This window comes from Telopea speciosissima, chromosome 8, assembly GCF_018873765.1.
Source record: "Telopea speciosissima isolate NSW1024214 ecotype Mountain lineage chromosome 8, Tspe_v1, whole genome shotgun sequence".
In the NCBI taxonomy this organism is placed as follows: Eukaryota; Viridiplantae; Streptophyta; class Magnoliopsida; order Proteales; family Proteaceae; genus Telopea; species Telopea speciosissima.
In genome coordinates this window covers 10,810,162-10,834,823 of record NC_057923.1, presented here as the reverse complement: position 1 = coordinate 10,834,823, position 24,662 = coordinate 10,810,162, and the positions used below count along the sequence as shown (strand labels likewise).

Sequence of the window (24,662 nt, the reverse complement as noted above, 5' to 3'; positions counted from 1 at the left end):
TTATGATACATTCCTCTAATTTCCTCTAATTATATCAGGATTCTTTGTTTTAATCGTAAAATAAAGGATTAGACAATGATCTTGTCATTGTTGTCCAAATATAACATGAACATATTCTGTTTCATAAAAAAAAATACCATAATATGGAAATAATCTAATGCCTTTTTACATCAACCAATTCGAAGAAAGCAACACAACTAGTTAAATTCATGCTTGACACATAAGAGAATACTTGTAAGAGTATATTCTGAAAATTTTGATTAATCTCTACCTAACATGAAAAATATCTTTACTAAAATTTCACATCCTTACACATAAATAACAGGATGGAAGCAATTGCACAGATCTTACTTGATCGTTCAAATGCATATTCATCAGATGTATTATTTTCAATTATTGATGATCCTATCAAGTCCAGCACAAGATTTTATAGTTTATCCCTTCTATCAAAGAAAAAGAAGAAAAAGACAAAGTCAAGGTGGGTTCAACTCAAGGCCTCCACCCTGGCCCAGGCCAGTCTTGCCCTAACTCGGGGCCAAAAATTCTCAACCCTAACCTGCCCTCATGTTCAGGCTGAACAGGGTAAGGCAGACATGACCAAACTAGCACCCCTAATTCTTAGTAAAGGTAAATGTATCCAATAATCAATATTTTTGGAAAACCAGAGTTTAATTCAGATTTTTCAAAACCTGGAGACTCGGGTAAGACATGTTTTTTTCTTTTTTTTTTAAGGTAAAAGGTTCAGGGTACACTAGCATCCATCTCACTCTCCTCCAAACATGAAATGACCTCATTATCCTCCCATGCATTACACCATTTACACCACTTGCTCAAAGACCCCTCTCCCTTTGTTTAATATCTTCTTTCTTCTCCTTGAGTAAGGAGAGTGAGGCTATTGTTGCTTCAAATGCGATAAGAAAAAAGGCCAACATTGAAGACAACAAACAAAAATTCTAAAGATTTGTCTAGTTGTAGACCAAACTAATGGTCTATGAATAGTATATGACACAATAAAAAACAAAACCAAACTCAGTGAGTTTCTCATGACTCGGACAAAAAAACAAAATTCGGACCAACTCAGACCTCGTCTGGTCACTTCTTAAACCTGGATAAATCTTCATGACTCGTAACCAGGTTTCATGCTCTTTTTTTTGTTTTTTTTTTTTTTAAATCTCGACTTGGGCTCCCAAGTCAAAACCTGCCTGACTATAATGGCAACCATCCAATACAGCTCGATATGGCCCTAGCGGTGTTGATATTGGCCAAGGCCAATACTAGAAATCAATACCAATATTTAAAACCATGCCCACTCCTGTAACTCCAGCATAGACCAAAATAAGAGTATCCAGGAGGGAACTGAAGGGCATGACCCTAAAAAATACAATTAATTTCTTTTTCAGAGATCATATTCGAACATCAACCGAGGTTAAAAAATGGCACTAAGAGGCCTATAAACAACCTCACCATGATTCATCAGCAAAAATTTAGTTTAAAGACAAAAAAAGGTCTGGTAGCAGAAGAAAGCTAAAAAAAATATCACACATGACGATCTTCTGAGCATTTTCAGTTTCTAGATGTAATCGAAGCACAGTAAGCACACCAACAGACACGCATGGTGAGGAGTAAAGTAGACAGGCAAAGATGAAGATATACGGTGAAACCCACGTGCAGTAAGGACAACTTTAAGTGACAAATGATGTCCTTATAGCAGAACTTCAATTAGGTCATGTTGCAGAATGATGCACATCAAAAAATGTCGCACGACCAAGCTTCTGAGCGTTTGCAGTTTTTACAGGTGACTCAAGCAGGTAAAGCAAAAGGAGCAACAGGTAGAGGTGTGAAGCAGACAAGCAGAAAGATGCAGATAAACCTGTCTGAAGGCGGATATGACAGTGCCTTTTTAGAAGAGCCACACCTCAAAACAAACACAAACAGATATCTGCATAAGAATTACCTCTACAACAAACCACTCAATTGCAGAGAGTTGAAAAGATAGCATAAAAAACATAAGCATATAAAAAGTAATGACATGAAAATATGAAGTAGGAAAGTAACCTCCCCAAATTTCAGTAAGCTGAAGAGTATTTCCATGCAAAAGCAGAGTCCAAACCACCCCCTTTGACATGTAGAAGCTCAGTTAATCAAAGCCAAATCCTAACAAATCCAATTGTCATTCAGTGAACAGAAGTAACAAGATTCTCTTTTTGTCGAACCATCCTATCAGGACTACTAAGATAGTGAATAATCTCATAAGATGCACACGTGTCAGCATCAGCTCCTGCTCCGGCGTTGATCTCTGGCAACAGGACTGACATCAGAATAGAATGGATATAAATTGTAAATAAAGGGAACAAAATTATAAATATATGATCAGGTAAAATGATTGCCTAAAATGATAATAGTGCTGTCAACCATCCAACAAACAGAGACCATTGTAAACTAACCCTCTTCGGAGTAGCATTTCTATCCCTCATTATAAACCCACATTGGTTGGTCAGGCACACGTTAACCAATTTTATTTTTTTTAGGGGGGGGGGGGGTGGAATTTACTAAGAGTATCATCTTCAAAGAAGTCTTGGCTTTAGGTAATAAGATTGCAAAAACAAGAAGAAACTTTAATTGTTCAAGAACAAGACTATGGCATACCCATTAGCGTAAGGTGAATCACGAGCAGCATGACGATATGGTGGTGGTGACCTGCTGTAGCTGCGGCCGCGGCGAGGTGATATACTGTGACGTCGAGGAGATTTTCTACCGCGAGGGCTGTAACTCCTACAAAAATTGAAGCATTCGTAGTGATAAAAAAATTCATGTAAGTAAAATTTTCACATACCATAAACATTCCAGTACTCTTTCCAGTTTCAAACTATTAAAACACCAGGACAGGTACCAGTAGCACAGCACTTGGAAGAAGGGCATCTTCTCCCATCAACCAGTAAGAGAAGACTCATCTATTTCCTCCCCCCCAAGAGAGAGAGAGAGAGAACAAGGAAGACGTAAAACTTGCAATATGGCCAGAGTAGGGTAACTATTGGTTTTCAATGAATGTAAATAAAAAAAGGGTGTAACCCAGTGCATGAGGCTCCCGCCACTGCAGGGTCTGGGGAGGGTCATAATGTACGCAGTCTTACCCCCACTTCATGGAAAGGCTGTTTCCCGACTCAAACCAATGGAGCAACCTTACCGTTGCGCTGAGGTCCACGCTCTTTTCAATGAAGGTAAATGAAGGTCTTCATTAATGTTCAAATCTGAAATGCATGCAACACATAATGAAGAAAATTAAACATACCTACGACCATAACTTGGGCTCCTACGGTGTCGAGGACTGGGGCTTCGACGCCGTCCACTTCCCATGCCACGTGAACCAATCCGCAAGCGACATTCCCGAGCAAAATGACCCGGTTCACCACACTCATAGCACTTCAGGTCCTCACCACCACCACCACGTCCACGTCCACCACCACGACCTCCACCGCCACCCTTAGAATTATGGGAAAGTTCCACACGCCATCCATTCTTTCCTGTTTAATCCATGTAAAAATAACTAAATGACATTGATCCTGATCATCAAGCAGATGATACTTCTCTAAGTCAATGCACATACAATCATGCTGTGATACATGAAGAAGCTTAGAATTTTGAGCAAAATCCATATACAACAGAAGCAGCAAATATCAAAACAATCAACAAATCTAGCTGTACTGGCAATCTGAAACATCCAAGCGGGTTCAAAAACCAAGCCTCTAAATTCATACAAATGGTTGAGAGCAGATCAGTAGCTCTGTAAGCAGGAGAATGCACCAGGTGCACCGCAGTTAGCGATGAGTTCCAATGTTGATAAAATCCCAAGGCAACCATTGGCGATGGCCAATGAGTAGCTCCTCTGCAATCTTGATTTAGAGAAAATTGTTGGATTTCTTGGGTTTTTAAGGGTGATGTTGGCTGAGTTGATGAGCTCCTGTTGTAGGACGTTTGGGAGGCCAAATCTGTCCAGTTTGCTCCAAGGGAGGCAAACTGATGGAACTGTAGGGGATTAACCAAACAGTACCTAACCAGTATGTCTACTCAGAGAACCAAACCAAAATTTAAGGAATACTGGAATAACTTAATATCAGACAGTCAGAATAACATAAAACTCTTATCGAATTCACTAGATAATACAAGGAATAAGTTCTGAAACAGTTGAAGCAAATCTGATGGTTAGAATATCAGGTTTAAGGTCAGGGGTAAAACTGGAATCCCATAAATTCAGAACTAGGATTACCAATAAGATTCAATTTTGAGAAGATTGAGTAACAGAATTTAAAAATCAGGATATTAAATCAGAAAATCAATCTCAGAAATCGTAATAGAATTCAGTATATGAAAAACCCCATAGGCAGAATTGGAAATTCAAATTCCAGAAAATCAGCAGGTCAGAGATCCTGCTAAAACTTGGATCGAGTCTCTCTCTTAAGGTGTATAAAATTTGATCCAAACCTCAACAAGATCCAATGGTTAGATTCAAAGTAATTAACAATATTCAGATCTGAATTAGTATACTTGCAGAAAAAAATAAAAAGGAAAACTTTGATTAAATCAAATCTACAAGTCAGATTAATCCAACACTATGGCCGAGTGGCTCTTTTATGAGGACCTTGAAGATCCCAAAAGGTTGATTGGTCTAATCTGAGAACTAAGTTGGGACTGAAATTTATTCAAAAAAACAAAGTATAAAATTTCAGAAGAACAGTATCAATCGATGGAGACTAAACCAGAACTTAAAGAGAAAATTTAAAATAGAAAAAGAAGAATAGGTAGATGAACAGATAGTTAAGGCCTCCCACCAATCTGAATCAGAATCTCACTAAGTCATCACACCCAAAGCCTCACCCCAACAATTGAATCGCACATCCCCTTGAAGGAAACTCTTCAAATCTATCATGTCGATGCCCAATGGCCCATAAAAGGGTTTTATAGAAACTGAAATTAAAATCCTAATTTAACTAGGAAAAGTAAATCTTATTGGTTATTACAAATCATCACTGAAATAGCAAATAAAACTAACTAAAACTAAGTCTAACTAGTCTCCATGCAATTGGTAATTAAACTCCAACTTGAGCTCCAAGCTAGCTGGCCGTGTGGCCCATAAGACATGCAGGTCGATCTCCTCATAATATGCTGGCTTGATGGTCATATTGAGCAGAACTCGATGGCCATGAATAGAAACAGAATTATGGGCTAAATACATGTTGCTCGATGGGCTTAAATAAACCCATAAGATGGGCCAGATATTGGCCTGCTATACAGCCCATTCGATGTACCACTACTACATCACAAATTATCCTATCTCATCCAGGAATCCTTGATATAATTGTGAATAAACTCCATTGCCAATATTCCAGGTCTTATACACCCTATAGATATAAATGAGTAAAAGGGAGCACCCTGTGCCCACCAACTTCCGGGCGAGATGCCTACGGTTTAAAACGATCGACATGTCAAGATCCAAATAGGTGATTTTGGGCTTGCCTTTTAGTCACGTCTGATTAAACAGACGACTCTTATTATTCGTGCCTGGGATTCATTGAAGAAGAAAAATGCCTTGCTTTGGCGAATGATTTCGGCTTTGATTCGGCGGATTCAAATTACCATGCGTCTCTATCCCCCCGTACTTAAATATGAAAGTCTCTGATCCCGAGCAATGACGCGGGGATCTACTAACCAATGCAACCAGTAGGGGACCTCCCTTTGTACTTTTTTTTCCCAGCTTCTTTAGCTTTGAAGCAGCTTGGCTATCTCCTCATCCACAATTCATGGATGTCTTTCGGGCTAGTTGGGAGCCACACTCGGACGCTGTCCTTTATGCAATAAAGGCGCTATCCAGTTTTAGTTGAGGAATAGGGATTACTCCATCAGAGACATCGACTGCTAGTTCTTGCTCCAGCATGAAATTTCCATTTCAGAGAAGGACAACGTACCATGATACTTTCTGTTTCGTCAAGCCCTGCTTTGATGGTTGTACGTGCTAAAAATCCAGTACATTCTGTTTTGTTTCCCATCCCAGTCTTTCTTAACACTTCAAGTTTACCTCTTTTGTTAGGTCTCGTGGCGGATTAGTCAAATATTCCTGAATATGATCAAACGCCTTTTGACACTGTTGATTCCATACTTTGGTTTGATCTTTCTCGAGTAATTTGAAGATAGGCTCACAGACAATAGTTAGTCGGGAGATAAATCTGTGCCCCAACAAGCAAGAAGAAGATGCGCATGCTAACACGCCGAGCCATTTCTTCTTCGGTCTACAATCAGCTAGTATGCTATGGAGTTGCTGGGTTGGTATTACAGCTTGGATTGCTAGTTGAGTGATGTAGTTCAAGGAGCAGAATTGTTCAAGTGTTACTGTTCACGTGAAAAATGATCATGGTACTGTTCAGGCCCATATTTGGGTCCATGTTTTGGGGTTATTTAAGCCCATTGGTCCAGCCATATTCTGTCCCAAGATAGCAATCGACCAGCAGCTGGAAAAATATTTATTTTGCCAGATTTTCTGGGACCCAGTCTGGAGTCTGGACTACTGGAGTGGTTTCCTTGCAGTAGAAGAATATTGAAAGATTTAGTGAGCCCAGTGGAGGGTTGGATTCTTTGAAGATCTTTCTCATCTTTGTTTCTCTTTAGTTTATCTTGTTTCTATTGCTAAGTAGTTATTTATTTTCCAGTTTGATTGTAAGTTTGTAACTAGAGATTAGGAGTTTGTTAGGCATTTTCTAATTTCAGTATCCTTTAGTAAGTAGTTTCTTTTTCATTTAAATAGCAATCAAGGAATTTCTATTAGTGTACAGCTCTCCCACACACGGAGAGCCTGTTTGTATTTGGCTTGCTTATTATAAACGAAGTTGAAAGGGAACATACCCCCACATGATTGGAGAAAAGAAAAACGAAGCCTTGTGCTGATGCTGAGTGAGTCAGCTGCTTTGTGAGAGAATTATGGTGAGAGGCCATGGGTAAGAGACCCCTCCCTTCTTCCTCTTTTACTTTCACTCCATCGACTCCTACTTGTTAGTTTAGGATTCTGCAACTTCAACTTCAGAGAAGTAATTGAAGACGCTGATTGACACTAACTGAGAGTTGTTCTCAACTTGGAAGAGTCTATCCATTGAGTTCCAGACTTGAAGACAGGTTTCTTGTCCTTGCGGTTCACTGATACTAGATATTTCTGCAGCAGCCTTCTAGTCTCTGGAGCCACAGATCCATCCAACATATCCTGCGTCCTGCCCATATTTTCACTGTTGAATACAGTACTAAGACCCTTCCTTTGATGGCACTTTGAAGCTGTCCTCATGGCTGGATATGATGTTATGAGTGAGTTACTATTTTGACATCTACTTTTTGATCATGAGATGATGCTGATGTAAACTGGCTGTCTAAAACCAGCCGCAGGTGTAGGGATTCTTCCCTACACCAGCCTAAGTAACCATCGGGTAGGTGTAGGGATGAATCCCTACACTAGCAACAATCGTGGGGATTTTTAGTATTTGTTTTATTTTTATTGAGTTGTAATCTAATTAAGATTCCTAGTGCAAATCTGAATCCTAATTAGAAGTCCTATATTTTATTTTTATTGAGTTATATTCTAATTAGGATTCCTAGTGCAAATCTGAATCCTAATTAGAAGTCCTAAGTCCTAGTTAGCATTCCTATTTTGAGTCCTAGTCCTAGTTGGCATTCCTATTTCTATTTTTGAGTCCTAGTCATAGTTAGGATTTATTTTATGTCCAGCCTTGAAGGCTATATAATGTAAAGAGCTCCATTGATCCCCCCACGATTTAATGAAGAAGATTATTGCTTTAATGCATTCCACTGTCCTGAGATAGGCTGTGAAGGTGAGGCTGAGATAGCCTTCACTAGTTCACTGTTTTCTCTCCTTCGAGTGCATTCAAGTTTGTCAAGTTTGTTGCTGCCGATTGTGTGAAGGTTCAAAGATTAGTTACTCAGATCTGTTATCAGTCCAAGGGTCCATCCAACACAAGTAAGCTTTCATCCCAACCCCCTAACCCTTCTTCTCCTATCCGTACCATCAAACCCTAACTCCATTAAGCCCTAACCCTAAGTTCATCTAATCCTCCATTCTGCCCTAACCGATTGCATTATACCCAAGCAGATTCTGGTTCTGGTTTTAGTTGGATTGACATCCATCTGGAATTACATTATTTGGTATCAAAGCCTAGCTATGGGTTCTCCAAAATCAAGTGATCCAACCACTCTACATCAACTGGCTGAGATAGTCAAGGTTTTATCTGAAGATGTGAAGACCATCAAGCAACAGGTTGATGTACTGTCACAACAAGGTCCTACTGCACCTCCACAGCAAATATCACAAACTGAAGCTGCTGCTTCATACACTAACAACCGACATCCACGTAGGTTACCACAGAGGGTTCCCACACTACAGACACAGGATCAACAACAATTCTACCTATGAAGAAGATGAAGATCACGATGGAAATCAGTATTACCGTGATGATAAGCATAAGGTAAAACTGGATCTGAAGGAATATAACGGGAAACATGACCCTATTGCATTCCATGACTGGTTGAGTGCTCTAGATGACTACTTCAAGTGGTTTCGGTTGTCTGAAGACCGAAAGATGCAGCTGGCCACGACTAAGTTAACTGGAGGAGCCAGAGATTGGTGGCGTACACATGAAGACAGGTTGATCCGTCGTCACATGGAACCAATTACTTGGGCAGCTATGAAAGAGATTCTCAAAGAGAAGTACTTACCTCCTTATCAGAGGCGTTTGCATGATCAACTGAACACTATACGACAAGGTTCCTTAACAGTTGAGGAGTATATTGATAAATTCAATGACTTACTCTCACGTACGGGTGTAGATGAGAATGATGACCAGCTTATATCCCGTTTCAAGTTGGGATTGAGGGTTGACATTAAAGACAAGATAGGCGTGGTTGAAATATATAATTTGAATCACTGTTTTGAAAAGGCCATGGATGCTGAAGATTTAATCAAGGCTGCCCCGCGAAGATTCACACCGCAGTCCGGTGATATTAGGAGAACCTTTACTCCTAACAGATCTAGTGGTTTCCCTACCCGAGCTCCACCAACTACAGAGGAAAAGGGTAAGGCCCCCATGGGTAGTCAAACACCTAACAAGTGTTTCCATTGCCAACAAGATGGTCATTATGCAAGGTACTGCCCCCAAAGAGGGAAGTCCAATTCAGTGATTGCAGCCATGGAAACTAGTCCAGATGTCCAAGTTTGTGACCTGCAGTTTAATGACAATTGGGCCGTTAATGCTGCTCTTGAGGGAGAAGACTATGATGATACTTTGGAAGACGAAATTTATGAGGTAAAATGTAGTAACTCGCATTCTGGTTGCTGAATCTAAAGGAGAGGACTGGCGTCGACATTGCATCTTTTATACACTGATGGATAGCGGGACAGCAACAGCACAAGTGATCGTGGACAGCGGTAGTTGTGTCAACGTGGTTTCTAAAGCTTTTGTCATTGAAGAGAAGCTTAAAGCTGAACCTCACCCACAACCATACAAGGTATCCTTACTTAATAATGATACTTTAGAGGTTAATCAGCGATGCTCAGTGCCACTCAAGATTTCTGGTTACGAGGAGAATGTCTGGTGTGATATAATTCCTATGATTCTGACTGATGTCTTACTTGGGAGACCATGGATGTATGATAACAATGTATTGACGGGAGGTACAAAAAATCAGTGTTTCTTTGACTTCAAAGGGAAACCACTGGTTCTCAACACCCTCAATGTACCATTGATGAAGCCAAGGCTTAGAGCTGCCCAGCTGAAGCGACAACAGGTCTTGAAAACTATTGACAATAGACAGCCAATGAAAGGAGGGTCAAGCAGCAAGGCACCACATGCTAGTACTAGTACTACTAAAGCACAACCCATGGAGCAACGAATTCTATCCCTGCCTCACCAAGAATTCCTTACTACAAGTGAAGAGACAGGGTTGATACTAGCCCTGGTCACAAGAGCAGTGTCACCAACCCCTACCACTATTCATCCCAAATCCATAAAAGATCTGCTTGATGATTTCTCAGATCTAGTACCAGACGATCTTCCAGATGAGCTCCCTCCTATGAGGGATATTCAGCATGCCATTGATCTAGTACCAGGTTCGGTGCTACCAAATCTGCCCACTTATCGTCTCAGCCCTACTGAGCATGCCGAGCTCAAGAGACAAGTGGATGACCTGATTCGCAAGGGGTTTATTGTTGAGAGCATGAGCCCATGTGCTGTTCCAGCATTACTTACTCCAAAGAAAGATGGTACATGGAGGATGTGTATTGATAGCAGGGCAATAAACAAGATCACCGTCAAATACAGGTTTCCTATTCCAAGACTTGACGACATGTTAGACATGCTCACAGGTGCTTCCATCTTTTCGAAGATTGACTTAAAGAGCGGATATCATCAGATTCGGGTCCGCCCAGGAGATGAGTGGAAGACTGCTTTCAAGACAAAGGATGGTCTTTATGAATGGAAGGTGATGCCTTTCGGTCTCACAAATGCTCCTAGCACCTTCATGTGTGTAATGACACAGGTACTTCGTCCATTCATCGGTAAGTTTCTTGTGGTTTACTTTGATGACATTCTTATCTACAGCCACACCACCGAGGAACATCTCGATCATCTAAAGCAAGTGATGAGAGTGTTACGGATAGAGAAACTCTTCATCAACCTCAAAAAGTGTTCTTTTATGTTACCTAAGGTTATCTTCCTTGGGTTTATTATATCTTCAGCCGGGGTTGAAGCTGATCCGGAGAAAGTGCAAAGCATAGTCGATTGGCCAGTGCCACACACCTTGACAGAGGTTAGGAGTTTCCACGGCCTAGCATCTTTTTATCGGCGTTTTATTCGGAACTTCAGCGGCATCATGGCACCCATTACTGAGTGCATGCGAGAAAGTAAGGGCAAATTCCAGTGGACACCGGCTGCTACCAAAGCATTTTCCTTGATCAAGCAAAAGATGACCGAGGCACCTGTTCTACGGCTCCCAAACTTTGATGTCATGTTTGAGGTGGCTACAGATGCATCCCATGTTGGGATTGGAGGAGTTCTCATGCAATCAAATCATCCCATTGCCTTCTATAGTGAGAAACTCAACGATGCTAAGCGGCGTTATTCTACCTATGATTTGGAGCTTTATGCAGTGATCCAGATTATAAAGCATTGGAGACACTACCTTGTGGGCAAAGAATTTATTCTATACTCTGACCATGAGGCCCTTAAGTATCTCCATTCTCAGCGACCCATAAGCAACCGCCATGCTAAATGGATCGCCTATCTCCAGGAGTTTCATTTCGTTCTGAAGTACAAGGCAGGCAAAGAGAACTGATGCGCTAAGTCGGAAAGTTCTCACCCTATCCACCTCTTCTACTCACAGCATAGGCATCAAACATATCAGAGATGAGTACACGGCTGATGTTGATTTTTCCCCCATTCATACTACATTACAGCAAGGCGGAACTGATGCCAAATACTCCCTACGTGATGGATATCTCTTCTTCAGGACACGCCTATCTATCCCTAACACATCCTTTCGGCAGCACCTCATTAGGGAACTACATGGCGGTGGCATGGGAGGGCATTTTGGCATTAGCAAGACATATGCTGCAGTTGCTGATTTGTATTATTGGCCACATCTTCAACGTGACGTCCAACAGGTGATTCAGCGTTGTCGAGATTGTCAACTTGCCAAGGGTGATAAGCAAAACACGGGCCTCTACACACCTCTTCCAGTGCCTCATGCACCCTGGTTACATATCAGCATGGATTTCGTTCTCGGCCTCCCATCTACACGGGAGCGTCATGACTCTATATTTGTGGTGGTGGACAGGTTTTCGAAAATGGCTCATTTCATTCCCTGTCGGAAGACATTTGATGCCAGTCACATCGCCAAGCTCTTCTTCAAAGAGGTAGTACGTATTCATGGGCTACCCGAGTCTATTGTTTCTGATCGTGATGTCAAATTCACTAGCTATTTTTGGAAGACCTTGTGGATGAAGACCAATACCAAGCTGCAGTTCTCCACCGCCTTTCATCCTCAGACAGATGGGCAGACTGAAGTGGTTAATCGCAGTTTAGGCAATCTCCTCCGATGTCTCGTTCGTGATCATGCAAAAGATTGGCCTTCTGTCCTTGATATTGCCGAGTTCACGTACAATAGTTCTGTCAATCGGACCACTGGCCGTACTCCATTTGAGATTGTTTTGGGTCTGCACCCCAAGCGCCTCGTGGACTTACTTCCTCTTCCTCCTCATGTTCGTGTTAGTGTGGACGCTGATGAGTTCCTCCGCCACATCACCGAGGTCCATACCGACGTTCGCCGACGCATTGCTATTAACAATGAAGGTTACAAGGCAGCAGCTGATCGTCATCGCCGATACGTGGAATTCCAACCTGGTGATTTGGTGATGGTCCGTATTTCTCCTGAGCGACTTCCTCCTGGAGCCAATCACAAGCTCCACCCTCGCAAAATGGGTCCTTTCAAGGTGCAACAACTCATTGGGACCAATGCCTATATGCTTGAGCTTCCTCCGTCTATGAAGATTAACAATGTTTTCAACGTGGCCGATCTCACTCTTTATGTCGGCCACCATTCGGACGACGGTGATACTGCACATGCTCTCCGCCTCCCACAGTTTACCACTCCTACTGCTGATGTCATTGAGAATGTGCTTGATAACAAGTTTACTACTATGCGGGGTGGTCGCGGCTATTACTCTTTCCTTGTTAAATGGAAGGATCGCCATGATAGTGACAGTACCTGGATTCACGCCGACGACTTTAGGCGCCATGATCCTGATCTCTACGAGCGCTACATGTCTTTCATCCATTCGTCGGAGACGAATGTTTTTGAGAAGGGGGGAGTTGATGTAAACTGACTGTCTAAAACCAGCCGCAGATCCCTACACCAGCCTAAGTAACCATCGGGTAGGTGTAGGGATGAATCCCTACACTAGCAACAATCGTGGGGATTTTTAGTATTTGTTTTATTTTTATTGAGTTGTAATCTAATTAGGATTCCTAGTGCAAATCTGAATCCTAATTAGAAGTCCTATGTTTTATTTTTATTGAGTTATAATCTAATTAGGATTCCTAGTGCAAATCTGAATCCTAATTAGAAGTCCTAAGTACTAGTTAGCATTCCTATTTTGAGTCCTAGTTCTAGTTGGCATTCCTATTTCTATTTTTGAGTCCTAGTCATAGTTAGGACTTATTTTATGTCCAACCTTGAAGGCTATATAATGTAAAGAGCTCCATTGATCCCCCCACGATTTAATGAAGAAGATTATTGCTTTAATGCATTCCACTGTCCTGAGATAGGCTGTGAAGGTGAGGCTGCGATAGCCTTCACTAGTTCACTGTTTTCTCTCCTTCGAGTGCATTCAAGTTTGTCAAGTTTGTTGCTGCCGATTGTGTGAAGGTTCAAAGATTAGTTACTCAGATCTGTTATCAGTCCAAGGATCCATCCAACACAAGTAAGCTTTCATCCCAACCCCCTAACCCTTCTTCTCCTATCCGTACCATCAAACCCTAACTCCATTAAGCCCCAACCCTAAGTTCATCTAATCCTCCATTCTGCCCTAACCGATTGCATTATACCCAAGCAGATTCTGGTTCTGGTTTTAGTTGGATTGACATCCATCTGGAATTACATTAGATGCAGGTCCAAGTACACGAAAGAAGAAGAAGAGCAGCCTTGATTAGGCTGATTTTCGTTGGAGCCCTTTAGTTCTTTTTTTGTTTTAATTAGGAAGGTTAAAACAATCTTTTTTTATATTTATTTTCTTTTTTTTTTTAATGCAAAATTTAGTGGGGGAGCCTGCCCACGATTTATTCTATTTATAATAAGAAAGGAGGGGCCAAAGGCCTTACAAAGTATTTAGGATTTGGAACTAGGAAAACTTCCTAACATCTTTACATCATTAGGATCCCCTAAACCTGCACATTAAAACCCTATAAACCCCTTTCCTCAAATCTGCCCCTAAACCCTAGATCTCACAAACAGTCCATTTTCATAAGGCATCCTACCCGAAACCCTAGATTCCCAACCTTAACCAAATTCGACCCAACTTATACCATTAGACTCATAAAAACCTGCACTCCAATACCAGATAAACCCTAGTTCAAACCCTAACCCTAACCCTAGTTTGTGACCTAATTACCTAAAACTGTCCATTCGGCCAGCCCTATTACTTAACCTGGTTCCTAAGTGGGACTTGTTCTTAGGAACCCGGCTGTGCATTCCCGATTCGTCCTTACGACACCACATTATCCGGGAGTTACATAGAGGAGGTTTAGGAGGACACTTCGGGAAAGATAAAACCATCTTACAGGTGACTGATCGGTACTATTGGCCTCACTTGGCCAAGGATGTAGAGCATGTAATCAAGTAGTGCCGAGTTTGCCAGCTAGCTAAAGGTACCAAGCAAAACACGGGCCTCTATTCGCCATTGCCGATCCCTCACCAGCCATGGGTTGATCTCAGTATGGATTTCGTACTTGGTCTTCCCCCTACTAAAGAAAGATTTGACTCCATCATGGTGGTGGTTGACAGATTCACCAAGATGGCTCACTTCATTCCTTGTCGAAGAACACTTGATGCTTCCCACATTGCCAAGCTATTCTTCAAGGAGATTGTTCGCATTCATAGGTTACCCAACACCATCGTATCCGATCGTGACGTGAAGTTTATGAGTTACTTCTGGAAGACTCAATGGTTGAAGACGAACACGAAGCTTTTGTTCTCTACTGCATTCCATCCCCAGACTGACGGACAGACAGAAGTAGTCAACAGGAGCCTTGGTAATTTGCTGCGGTGTTTGGTCCGAGATTATGAGAAGACGTGGCCCTCTATCCTTGACATTGCTGAGTTTGCATACAACAGCTCCGTGAACAGGACCACCGGTCGTACTCCTTTCGAGATTCTCCTTGGGATACAACCCCGCCAACCGGTTGATCTCATTCCCTTACCCCCTCAAGCTCGGGTAAGTGTTGAAGCCGATGAATTCATCCGCCATATCACCGAAGTGCATGCAAATGTTCGCCGCAAAATTGCACTCAGTTATGATCACTTAGGGGTGTCAAAAAAGCCCGCTCGGCCTGAACCCGACCCTGATTTTTCAGCCCAAAGGGCGGTTTAGGGTTTAGAAATAGCTTGACCCTGGCAGGGTGGGGTCGGGTCGGGATCGGGTTTAGGCCTCGGGTTAAGCCCGGCCCTACCCGGCCCTGTATTGTTTTATAAGCATATATATATATATATATATATATATATATATATATATACAATATTTAATTATAGTATATAAATATTATATAAAATAAAAACACTCAAAATGTCAAAACCCTAAAAGCGATTAAACATTTAACTAAACATCTCAAACCCATCTCTTTCCCTGCAAAAGTCGAAACCCCATCTCTTTCCCTGCGGATTGCGATGTCTGAAGACTCTGGATTAGCCTCATCTATCGTTCTCGTTTGGACTTTGGAGAAGGCTGACGAGGAGAATTGCAAGGCGAGCTTGGACTAACTAGGTATGTGCGATTCTTCTTCTTCTTCCATATCTTTCTCTTGGTTCTGTCTCTCGCTCTTTTCTCTTTGCTATTTCTCTTCTTTTTTTTTTCCTTTTCACTGGGTCGAACCCTAGAAGGGGTTAATCAAAGTTTCAGAGAAAAAAAGGGGGTAGTGGGCATTTTCGCTGGGAATCGACAGTGATTTTTTTTTTTTTAAGTCAAATGGGTGGGGTGATTTTAAATGAAAATTGAAGAGGTTATCTGGTTTGGGGTAAGGAATTGGATGGGAATGACTTTCTTAGTGAACATGAATCATTAATGGAGTGTTGATTTCAGTCTGGTTTGCAAACTTGCAGTACATGGTATGGAGTATTGTGGTCTCGCTGCCTCTGATTTGCTTCCAGAGTTTGCTGATGTTAAATCGATTTGCTAAAAGGGTTTTTTGTTGGGTCTAAGAAGAAGACCTGCCACTCCACCATGCTTGCTGGTGCTGGTGCTGGTGCTGAAAATCCTACAATTTGGGGATTCATATGCTGTCGCTTGATTCTCTGCTGAGTCGTTGTGTGGATTTGTCTTTTTTTTTTGTTTTTTGATGAAACTGTTGTGTGAATTTGACAGCTATCGGTTTAATTATAAGTTTAATTAGCTTTTTTTTTTTTGCTGTCTTTTGATTCATTTGCTAGAATATTTCATTTGATTGAAGAATTTTTATGCTTTAGTTGAAGATTAAAGGCAAGGTGAGGTCAGGGACAGGGTCAATCAGGGTCAATCAAGGCCAACCCGACCCTGCCAGGGTCGGGTCAGGGTTGAGGGTTTCTTGGCCCTGCCAAGGTTGGGTCAGGGTCAGGGTCAGGGTTTAGGTTAAGGCCTCTAGGGTCACAGTCAGGGTTTAGGCAGGCCCGGCCCAACCCGACCCATTGACACCCCTATTATCACTACAAGTCCACTACCAACAAGCATCGCCAGTTCGTTGAGTTCAAGCCAGGAGACATGGTCATGGTACGGGTGAATCCAGAGAGACACCAACCGGGTGTCAACAATAAGCTCCATCCAAAGAAGATGGGTCCATACAAGGTGCTGAAACGTATTGGCCCTAATGCTTATGTTCTAGAGTTGCCTGATGATATGGGCATAAGCAATGTTTTCAACGTGGCTGATCTATACTTGTACACGGGGCATCATTCGGATGATGGCGATTCAGAGCACATGTTGCGACTGCCCCAACTGAAGCCACCCCCGGACGATGTGATTGAAGAAGTTCTAGATGATATGCACAAGACGACTCGTCAAGGCGCTGGTTACCACTCTTTCCTTGTCAAGTGGAAAGGCCGCCCACGCCAGGACAACACTTGGATACATGCTGATGATTTCAAGAAGCTCGATCCGGAGTTATATGATCGCTACATGGCATTCACCCATTCATCGGAGATGAATGTTTCTAAGCCGGGGAGAGCTGATGCAGGTCCAAGTACACGAAAGAAGAAGAAGAGCAGCCTTGATTAGGCTGATTTTCGTCTTTAGTTCTTTTTTTGTTTTAATTAGGAAGGTTAAAACAGTCTTTTTTTATATTTATTTTCTTAGTTTTCCCCTCCACGATTTTAGAGGGATTCGTGCTTTATTTGTTTTATTTGTTTAAACTTATACTCCTATTTAGAGTATAAGTCTATTATGTTTTATGTCTTGTGATTAGGATTCAGGTTAGGAATTCCCACTCCTAATCTGACTAGGATTGCTTTAAGTCTCATTATTTGTAAGGCCTTTTGAACCCTCCCCCCTTTTATTATAAATAGAAAAAATCGTGGGAGGCTCCCCCACAACTTTTCAGCATTAAAAAATCTCTGTTTTCAGATCTGAGACTGCTGCAATCGAGCTGCTGCCTCTGCTCCTCTGCGAGCTTGCATCCTTGGGAACTCAAGGTGGTGAAGGGTGGGTGGACTCCTGCAACTCCTTGCACTGTGAAGGTCAGGAGGCTCTATTAATCTTCAAGCTACTGCCTTTTCTCTGCAATACAGTAAGTTACCCTGCTGCCCTTTGCTCCCTCTTATACAGACCTGCTATATTCACTTTCTCCTATCACATTCGACCTCCATTAAACCTGCAACCTAATTCTGCCTCCTACAGCAGAATTGAAAAACTTATCTAAATCCTAACATCTTTACATCATTAGGATCCCCTAAACCTGCACATTAAAACCTTATAAACCCCTTTCCTCAAATCTGCCCCTAAACCCTAGATCTCACAAACAGTCCATTTTCATAAGGCATCCTACCCGAAACCCTAGATTCCCAACCTTAACCAAATTCGACCCAACTTATACCATTAGACTCATAAAAACCTGCACTCCAATACCAAATAAACCCTAGTTCAAAACCCTAACCCTAACCCTAGTTTGTGACCTAATTACCTAAAACTGTCCATTCGGCCAGCCCTATTACTTAACCTGGTTCCTAAGTGGGACTTGTTCCACCGAGGCTACATTATGAGATCTCATCATATCTCAGCATTTCAATTTGGTGTCAGATGCTGAAGAGTGGTTCAATCCTTGAAGACCTACACTAGATGGGAAGATCAGCCCCATCTGAGTTGCTGAGTTACTAATTCTGGATACCTTCTAATTTGGTGACTTAGTCCACTTGCGTTCTGCTGACAGTATTGGTTGAATACTGTCCTATTGTCTGTCATTGAAGATACTCGACAGTGTGTTCAGACCCTAGAGTGCTTGGGTGTCAAGATTTAAATCAGAAGCTGTGTAATTGATTAATATTTCTTGCTAAATTGTTGCTGGACTGTTGGTTAACCTATTGTTAGGCAGTATAGTGATCCTGACTGTAGGATAGGTTATCAGTACCCTATTCCCTACATCATCAAGCTTGCAAATCGATCTTCTCACAAGAATATGTGTTGATAGTCATATATGCTTGTGGGAGTTTAGATCTTTGCAGTGAAATCACATTTTCTGTGATAGAGATTGTTAGCCTTTGGCTCCCTCCTGGACCCACCATAGAGATCAAGTGTTAAAAAAATTTGGTTGTGGTCATACATGCTAAAGTTTCTAAGTATGCATGGATCCACTGCATTGACCATGTTCCATAATACTATAATAGGGACATGGCCAATTTTTTCTTTTTAACAAGTATGAAAATATGAAAATCAAAAGACAGTGAAAGCAGGATAAGATTCAAACCAAACATAACCATGAGAGACATGGATAAATATTAAAAAAGGAACACAAATAAAAAATATATATATATATAGTTCTTATTCCAGATGCTGGGTAAGATACTTGTTGAGTTTTTGCTTCTAAGAAAACCGAAAAAGTAGTGGGAAAAAGACCAAATACTACAAAATTAGAAGTGATGGACCCTTACAGAAGCATGTTTTCAGGTAACAAGAAAACAATCAAGAACGCAAAAGAGAGACCAGTTCACTGCCACAATGCCCAATTTTGATAGTAGATGTCAAAATAGAGACGGTAAAATAAGGGTAGAAAGAACACAATAACATAGAAGGAGGTTGAAAAAGACTTTCTAAAACCAGTCTCAAAAGGAAATCATAAGCTAAATTATATGCCTATATAACTTGATCATATGCATGAGCATTATGGTTCAAAAATTGAGATCAGTACTTAAACTACTACCGAAGGGGGCACATGCCAGAAATTTTTTAGGAACATGACAGATGTCAAATACATGCCCCACTGCATGTCAATGACATTCCAATGGGTGTATCAAATTAGGAGTCAGAATGTTCAGAACCCTAGTCTTGCCATGTCCTTTTGAGATGTAATATTATGTCCTCTAACATTGCCATCAATGATTCCCTACGTGAATACCTAATTCAAGCATCACCTTTTCAATTAAAATTACAATTATCTGACTACATCCACCAGACCATTGTAAGTTTATAATGAAGAAAAAAAATAGTAAAAAATATTTTACGTACATTCTTTATTGAATAAAAAGGCATGCCATCACACCATCTAAAGTCCAAATAGCAAAGGATACCTCCACCACTGAAAGGATAAGATAATCATTGATCACAGATTGACAAAACATCTTTTAAGGATTCACCATGCACACAGGAAACCTTAATAATACCATACCTGAGCAGAAGATCACAACCGAAAGATGCCATGCATCTTCAATTGGCTTCAACTCACAACATCGTGGGAGGCTTTGAGGATATTCTACGTGAGTATTCTCAGCATCCATAAGGATATAAACTCAACTGGCCAATAAGATACATTTCGACAAACACTTTCAATCCATGGGCGTGAAACAACAGGTTGCCAAGTCAAAGCAACTGTGTAACGCCACTTTGCTCTGCACTTGATCTCCAGGTGCAATTGTGAAGATCGACATAACGGCTGGACATTTGTATGCAAATGGGCAGAAATCCACAACCAACAACCCCAAGTACACAAAACATTGTAAACCCACCCCATCCCCCTGCCAACCTCCACCATACTCCCAACAAACTCAGTAATGGTTTACCTTTTATATTTTAGACAAAAGAATTATATGAAAAAAAAAAGAGCCATATTAATTAGAGATTGGGAAACAGCTGACGGAATCCTGGAAGCAGGCAAAACAAATGGACTGTTTATCCCTCTCGACAGTGATATGGAACACTTTTCATGACCAACTTAAATCTTAAGGTATGACACAAGCAATCCATAGAATCAGCCCAGTGTCCTAAAGACCTACTGGTGCAAAGGCACCAAACAAAATGCAGTTTAGCAGAAAGTCTGATACACCTGCAGGTAACAAGAAAATTTAATGAATAAAATATAATAAGGGTGAAAAGGCATTATCAGCATAGATATAATCATGCAGAAATCTTCAGGCTCTGGTAGCACTACAAGAGAGAGTTATACAAGTACGAGCAATATTGAGAACCACTTACTAGATAAGTTATTCCACAGAAAAAAGAAATGGAAGTTTAGCAATCAGTTGCCATTTTGTAGAGCACTAACACCAATTCACCAAACCTTATGTAGGCCTTTCAAAGGTTAATTCCATGAGTGAAACAATAAGAACAGTATACGTACCATCAGAAACTTTAATAAACTAGTCAAAGAATGATGCTTTATGCCACAAGTTAATTGGAAAATAACTACACCTTAGGGAAGGAGATGGAAAACATAAGCGAGCATCCAAAAAATAAGTACAGGAAAAAGATTTGTACTTACCATCCACTGCACGGACTGCATCTAGAGCATCTCTACGATCATCGAACTCAACAAATGCATAACCTGGTGGCTTTCGAGCAACCCAGACACTGCAAATTCACACTACAATCTTGTTAGATCAGCAACTAATGACTAAAACAACCTTTGCAATAGCAGGGAAGGAAAGGAGTTCAACTGATACAGTCAAGAGTCAAGACTGCTCCAATTGGGCTTCAATTTACAAGTTTTGGGCTTGGTATTGGTCAAAATTGATTCCATCTATGGTTACATGAGTCCTAAGGTGTTTATTTATCAGTTTTTTTTTTGTAATGGGCTAATGTAAAGGCCCAAATAAGAGGGTCATGTGTCAACTACAATAATAAGATAATCAGCCTAAGTCTTACAGTCCTATTAGCATTAACCTTAGTTTGAGTGTTTAGCAAGCAGTGGTTTAGATATAGAGTTTGATGAGGAGTTTTGAGTCATTTAAGTGATAAGGAATTTAGGTTGTCAGCTATATCCATAAATGTATGTGTCATTGTGTCCAGCTTCTTTGTAAAGTATGTTTTCCTGCTTAATGGAATTATGTACTTTGAGGCAAGATCATAGGTGTACAGAGTGCACATGCATGGTATTTTCCCAGGTCTGGCTGGTGATTCTATTGTTGTTTGCTTCTTCAAAACGGGTCAGAATAATTTGGCTTCTTACAATCAGAAATCTGTTTTAGATCTACGATGTTAAAGTTTCTCTGCTCTAGCATGATTGATTAGAATATGCAATTACTCATTTGTATAAACTAAGATTGGCCTGAAATTATGGGAAATACTTCCCTTCTATTGAACGACTTTGACTGCAAAGTCTGAGTCTGAACAGAGCTGGGATTTGGGAGATCTTAATTCAAATTCTGCTGGCACTGTAGATTCCGCCCATATCAGTTTCGGGAATTTATTACTTATTTTACGATTGATCTTCTGGCCTACTATTGGTTGAATTTAAGAGTTCTAGTAGTTAGATACTTAACTTCAAAATTTCAGCTTGATTGGATTACTGATGAGTGAGCTGGTTCTAGCGTAAGGGAGCTGGGTTTGAAATTCAGCAATCCTGGAAATTATTACCAGGGCAAACAAATTGCATATCTCTTCAATGTTTCTATTACAAAAAGCCCCTTCACTTCAATTCCTAGCCTCTGCAATATCAACCAATGGAAAAGTATCCCCATCTATTCCATGTTTCTTAATTAAAATCTTAGCCTTACAAATTTCATAATCTGCTGTATATCATATTGCAATCAAGCAAAATTCCATAATAAACATTACTGTAGTAGTTTTCTTCAATAATTCATGTAAGAATAACATATCCTCTACAAACATTGAAAGCATTGTGTTCAAACAAAATGTAGCAAGGGCAGTGGCCATTCTCACTATGAACCAATTCTTAATTAACAACAAAAATACTATAGCAGGGAACCATAACAGTTCAAAGCAACTTAAGACTAATATTCTTCAAAGCATCATACACGTTCTCTAAACTTTTTTCTTCATTGGGAGGGGGTGGAGCTGGGAGGTTCTTACATTTGGATATCAATTCCTCCCAACACTATGAGCTGAGTATTTGTACCATCACCCTGCTAAGGATGCAAATTGGGCCAGATTTTGTCTCAACATTGAACTAAAATGAGCTGAGCTCTGACTCAATCCGGTTCAAATTCTGTCCATACCCCAACCCATTCATAGACAACTTGCACCCTTACTCCTGCCTACGACTAAGTATTGATGTGACTACCTTCAAGGCACAATCATATTAAGATACAATATCTGTCCTTTGCCTTGTTCTTTTAAGTCTTCAATCTGGACACGAGTTCTTCCAACACATTGTGCTGTAGCTCTGGGTCCTACGATCCCAACCAAGCTGGGTTATCTCAATGGACGGGTGCAGAAGTTTTTTTTTTAAGTTGCTTTTTCTTTTAAAAAGATTTTTTCTTTTTTCTTTTTTTGGTGGGGGTCGGGGGGAGCAATTAGACTTACACAGGTAAATGGGAACTTGATCAATGTATGAATGCAGTCGAATGACCTTCAAAAAAGGTTCATGATTTACCCCTGAACAAACATATATAAACTATTATCATACCCAAATTACTCTCCCTATACCATTTCATTACTTCTTTCGTGATGAGATTTTTGTCATTAGTGAAATAGACAGGCATACATCTGAGAAACCCATAAACCACTTAACCCGTGTTCCTCCCCAACCTAAGCAAAGATCTTCTAATTACAGAGGCATAATAGTAACAAGTACTGCCGTGTACCGCTACTGGCCAAGAATAGAGCAAAAAAAACAAAAACTTATACCTCCTCAGAACACCATACGCTCGAAACTCATCTTCGAGCTCTCTTTCTGAAACTCGCGGATCCAAATTCCCAACGTAAAGTCGAGACATTATCGTAGAACGATTACAACCTACAGAACAGATTATTGTTAATTGCAGGGACTGCAAAACAATGGCAATATACCGAACATAGCAAGTAACCACAAATAAAAACAAGGGGGAAAACAACTAGGGTTTCTCTTTTCTCATACAAGATATGCGAGCTCGAACCTGCAAACGGATGCAGAGAAAATAAAACACAATGGCTTCTGTAAACTTACCCTGAAAAGAAACAAGATGGTAGTGCCCAGAAAATTCTAGCGAAAGGATTGAAACTGCGAGAGTGAAGGATTTGGAGTTTGGAACTTTGGAGCAACTCTAACTCGCAGAACTCTCTTAAGCCCTAACGCAACGAAGAGATTTATTCATTATACGTACACGTCGTTATAACGAGTGACCCTGTCCTCGGCCCGTAACAACATGGAGGACTACTATACCAAAAATGCACGCGACTTGTCTGACTCAGGGGGCTCATCCGCCGCCTATTCCCAAATTTCCGGCCGGACTGGACATAATGGGCCGCAAACCTAGTGGGAGCCCCCTTAGGTCCAGTCATGGGCTCGACATATGCTGGACCGATCGGCCTAGCCCATTTTATCTTTGAAATCTAATAATAATTAGGGAAAAAAAACGCTACCTGGTCACGTGCAGTGCGCAGCCCCTGTGCCCAAACACAAGCGGTGTGAAATGACCATCGTGCCCTCATAAATTTCTGCCTTTCCATGGAGGCGTGGCAGTCATCTCGCGTGGCCATGTGTTTGGGTGCAGGATCCACGCACCGTGCGCGATTAAGCACCTTTCTTTCTCCCTAGTAGTGTTAAGGGAAAAGATCTGGCACACTAGTGGGTGCCTAGCCTGTATCACTCTCTCTCACCTTCCTCTTAGGAAATGACCCCCAATCCCCCTTTCCGTCTTGCCCTCCCATTGGTGTACGCCACTAGCTTTTACTAAACAGGAAGCAAGAGAGGCGTTGAGACCCAAAGGTTGGGCAAGAAATGGGAGGGACGTTGAGTGGGGCAGGCTCTTTAATTCCACATCGACTAAGGGGAATAGATAGGGTTAGTTGATAACCCAATGACCCCTCCAAGGCCATGACGCATTTTAAAACCGTGAGGGATTCACCCCAAAGCGGACAATTTATATCGTGGCTTGGTGTGGGACTAGGGCATTATGCTCAACTTTCTGCACTGTTTTAAAACATAAAATATTGTCACCCAAAAACAAAAAAAACATAAAATACAACCATTGAATCCAAAACATTTTTTAGATAGTCCACGTTGATAACAACTAGGTGTGTATCCCATGAAGGACTCCCAGTCAGAGCCTCTATTTCGAAATGGCTTCCAATCGACCCTTCATGTGTTTTATGTGGCTCTTGTGATGAATCAAATTGGCATATATTCTTATCATGTGGTTGGACTAAACGTATCTGGACTTCTAGTCCTCTCGGACTAAGAACTGAGCACCTCTCTGGCCCATCCTTCATCTGCCTGTGTGCATCTTTACTTGAA

At 41.1% G+C, this 24,662-nt stretch overlaps 2 protein-coding genes across 3 annotated transcripts in view; one reads left to right on the top strand and one right to left on the bottom strand.

Moving 5' to 3' along the window:
- Positions 1–2,038: 2,038 nt before the first annotated feature.
- LOC122672705 (serine/arginine-rich splicing factor RSZ22A-like) lies at positions 2,039–23,521 on the bottom strand. 2 transcript variants are annotated; one of them, XM_043870179.1, is made up of 6 exons: positions 23,373–23,521; positions 23,075–23,183; positions 20,748–20,836; positions 3,290–3,521; positions 2,647–2,772; positions 2,039–2,308 (listed from the first exon to the last, which is right to left on the bottom strand). In XM_043870179.1, the coding sequence occupies exons 2-6, from the start codon at positions 23,161–23,163 to the stop codon at positions 2,272–2,274; spliced, it is 573 nt and encodes a 190-aa protein (XP_043726114.1). In that variant the 5' UTR covers positions 23,164–23,183; positions 23,373–23,521; the 3' UTR covers positions 2,039–2,271. The 2 variants fall into 2 exon arrangements, with proteins under 2 accessions (XP_043726114.1, XP_043726115.1); XM_043870180.1 differs by having other exon boundaries at positions 2,039–2,296.
- Positions 21,442–24,662, top strand: part of LOC122672704 (putative potassium transporter 12) — a 27,036-nt gene continuing 23,815 nt past the window's right edge. Inside the window, exon 1 of the mRNA XM_043870176.1 lies at positions 21,442–21,446. The gene's annotated coding sequence lies outside the window, so the exon portion shown is untranslated. The remainder of the gene's footprint in view (positions 21,447–24,662) is intronic.

What these genes read in the sequence shown, in the direction of transcription:
- LOC122672705 (XM_043870179.1), bottom strand. Translation starts at nt 23,163, where the DNA reads ATGTCTCGACTTTACGTTGGGAATTTGGATCCGCGAGTTTCAGAAAGA. An exon ending in TGCAGTCCGTGCAGTGGATG is followed by an intron (nt 3,522 to 20,747) that starts GTAAGTACAAAT and finishes TGGATTAAACAG; the next exon opens with GAAAGAATGGATGGCGTGTG. An exon ending in GATTCACCTTACGCTAATGG is followed by an intron (nt 2,309 to 2,646) that starts GTATGCCATAGT and finishes TTCTGATGTCAG; the next exon opens with TCCTGTTGCCAGAGATCAAC.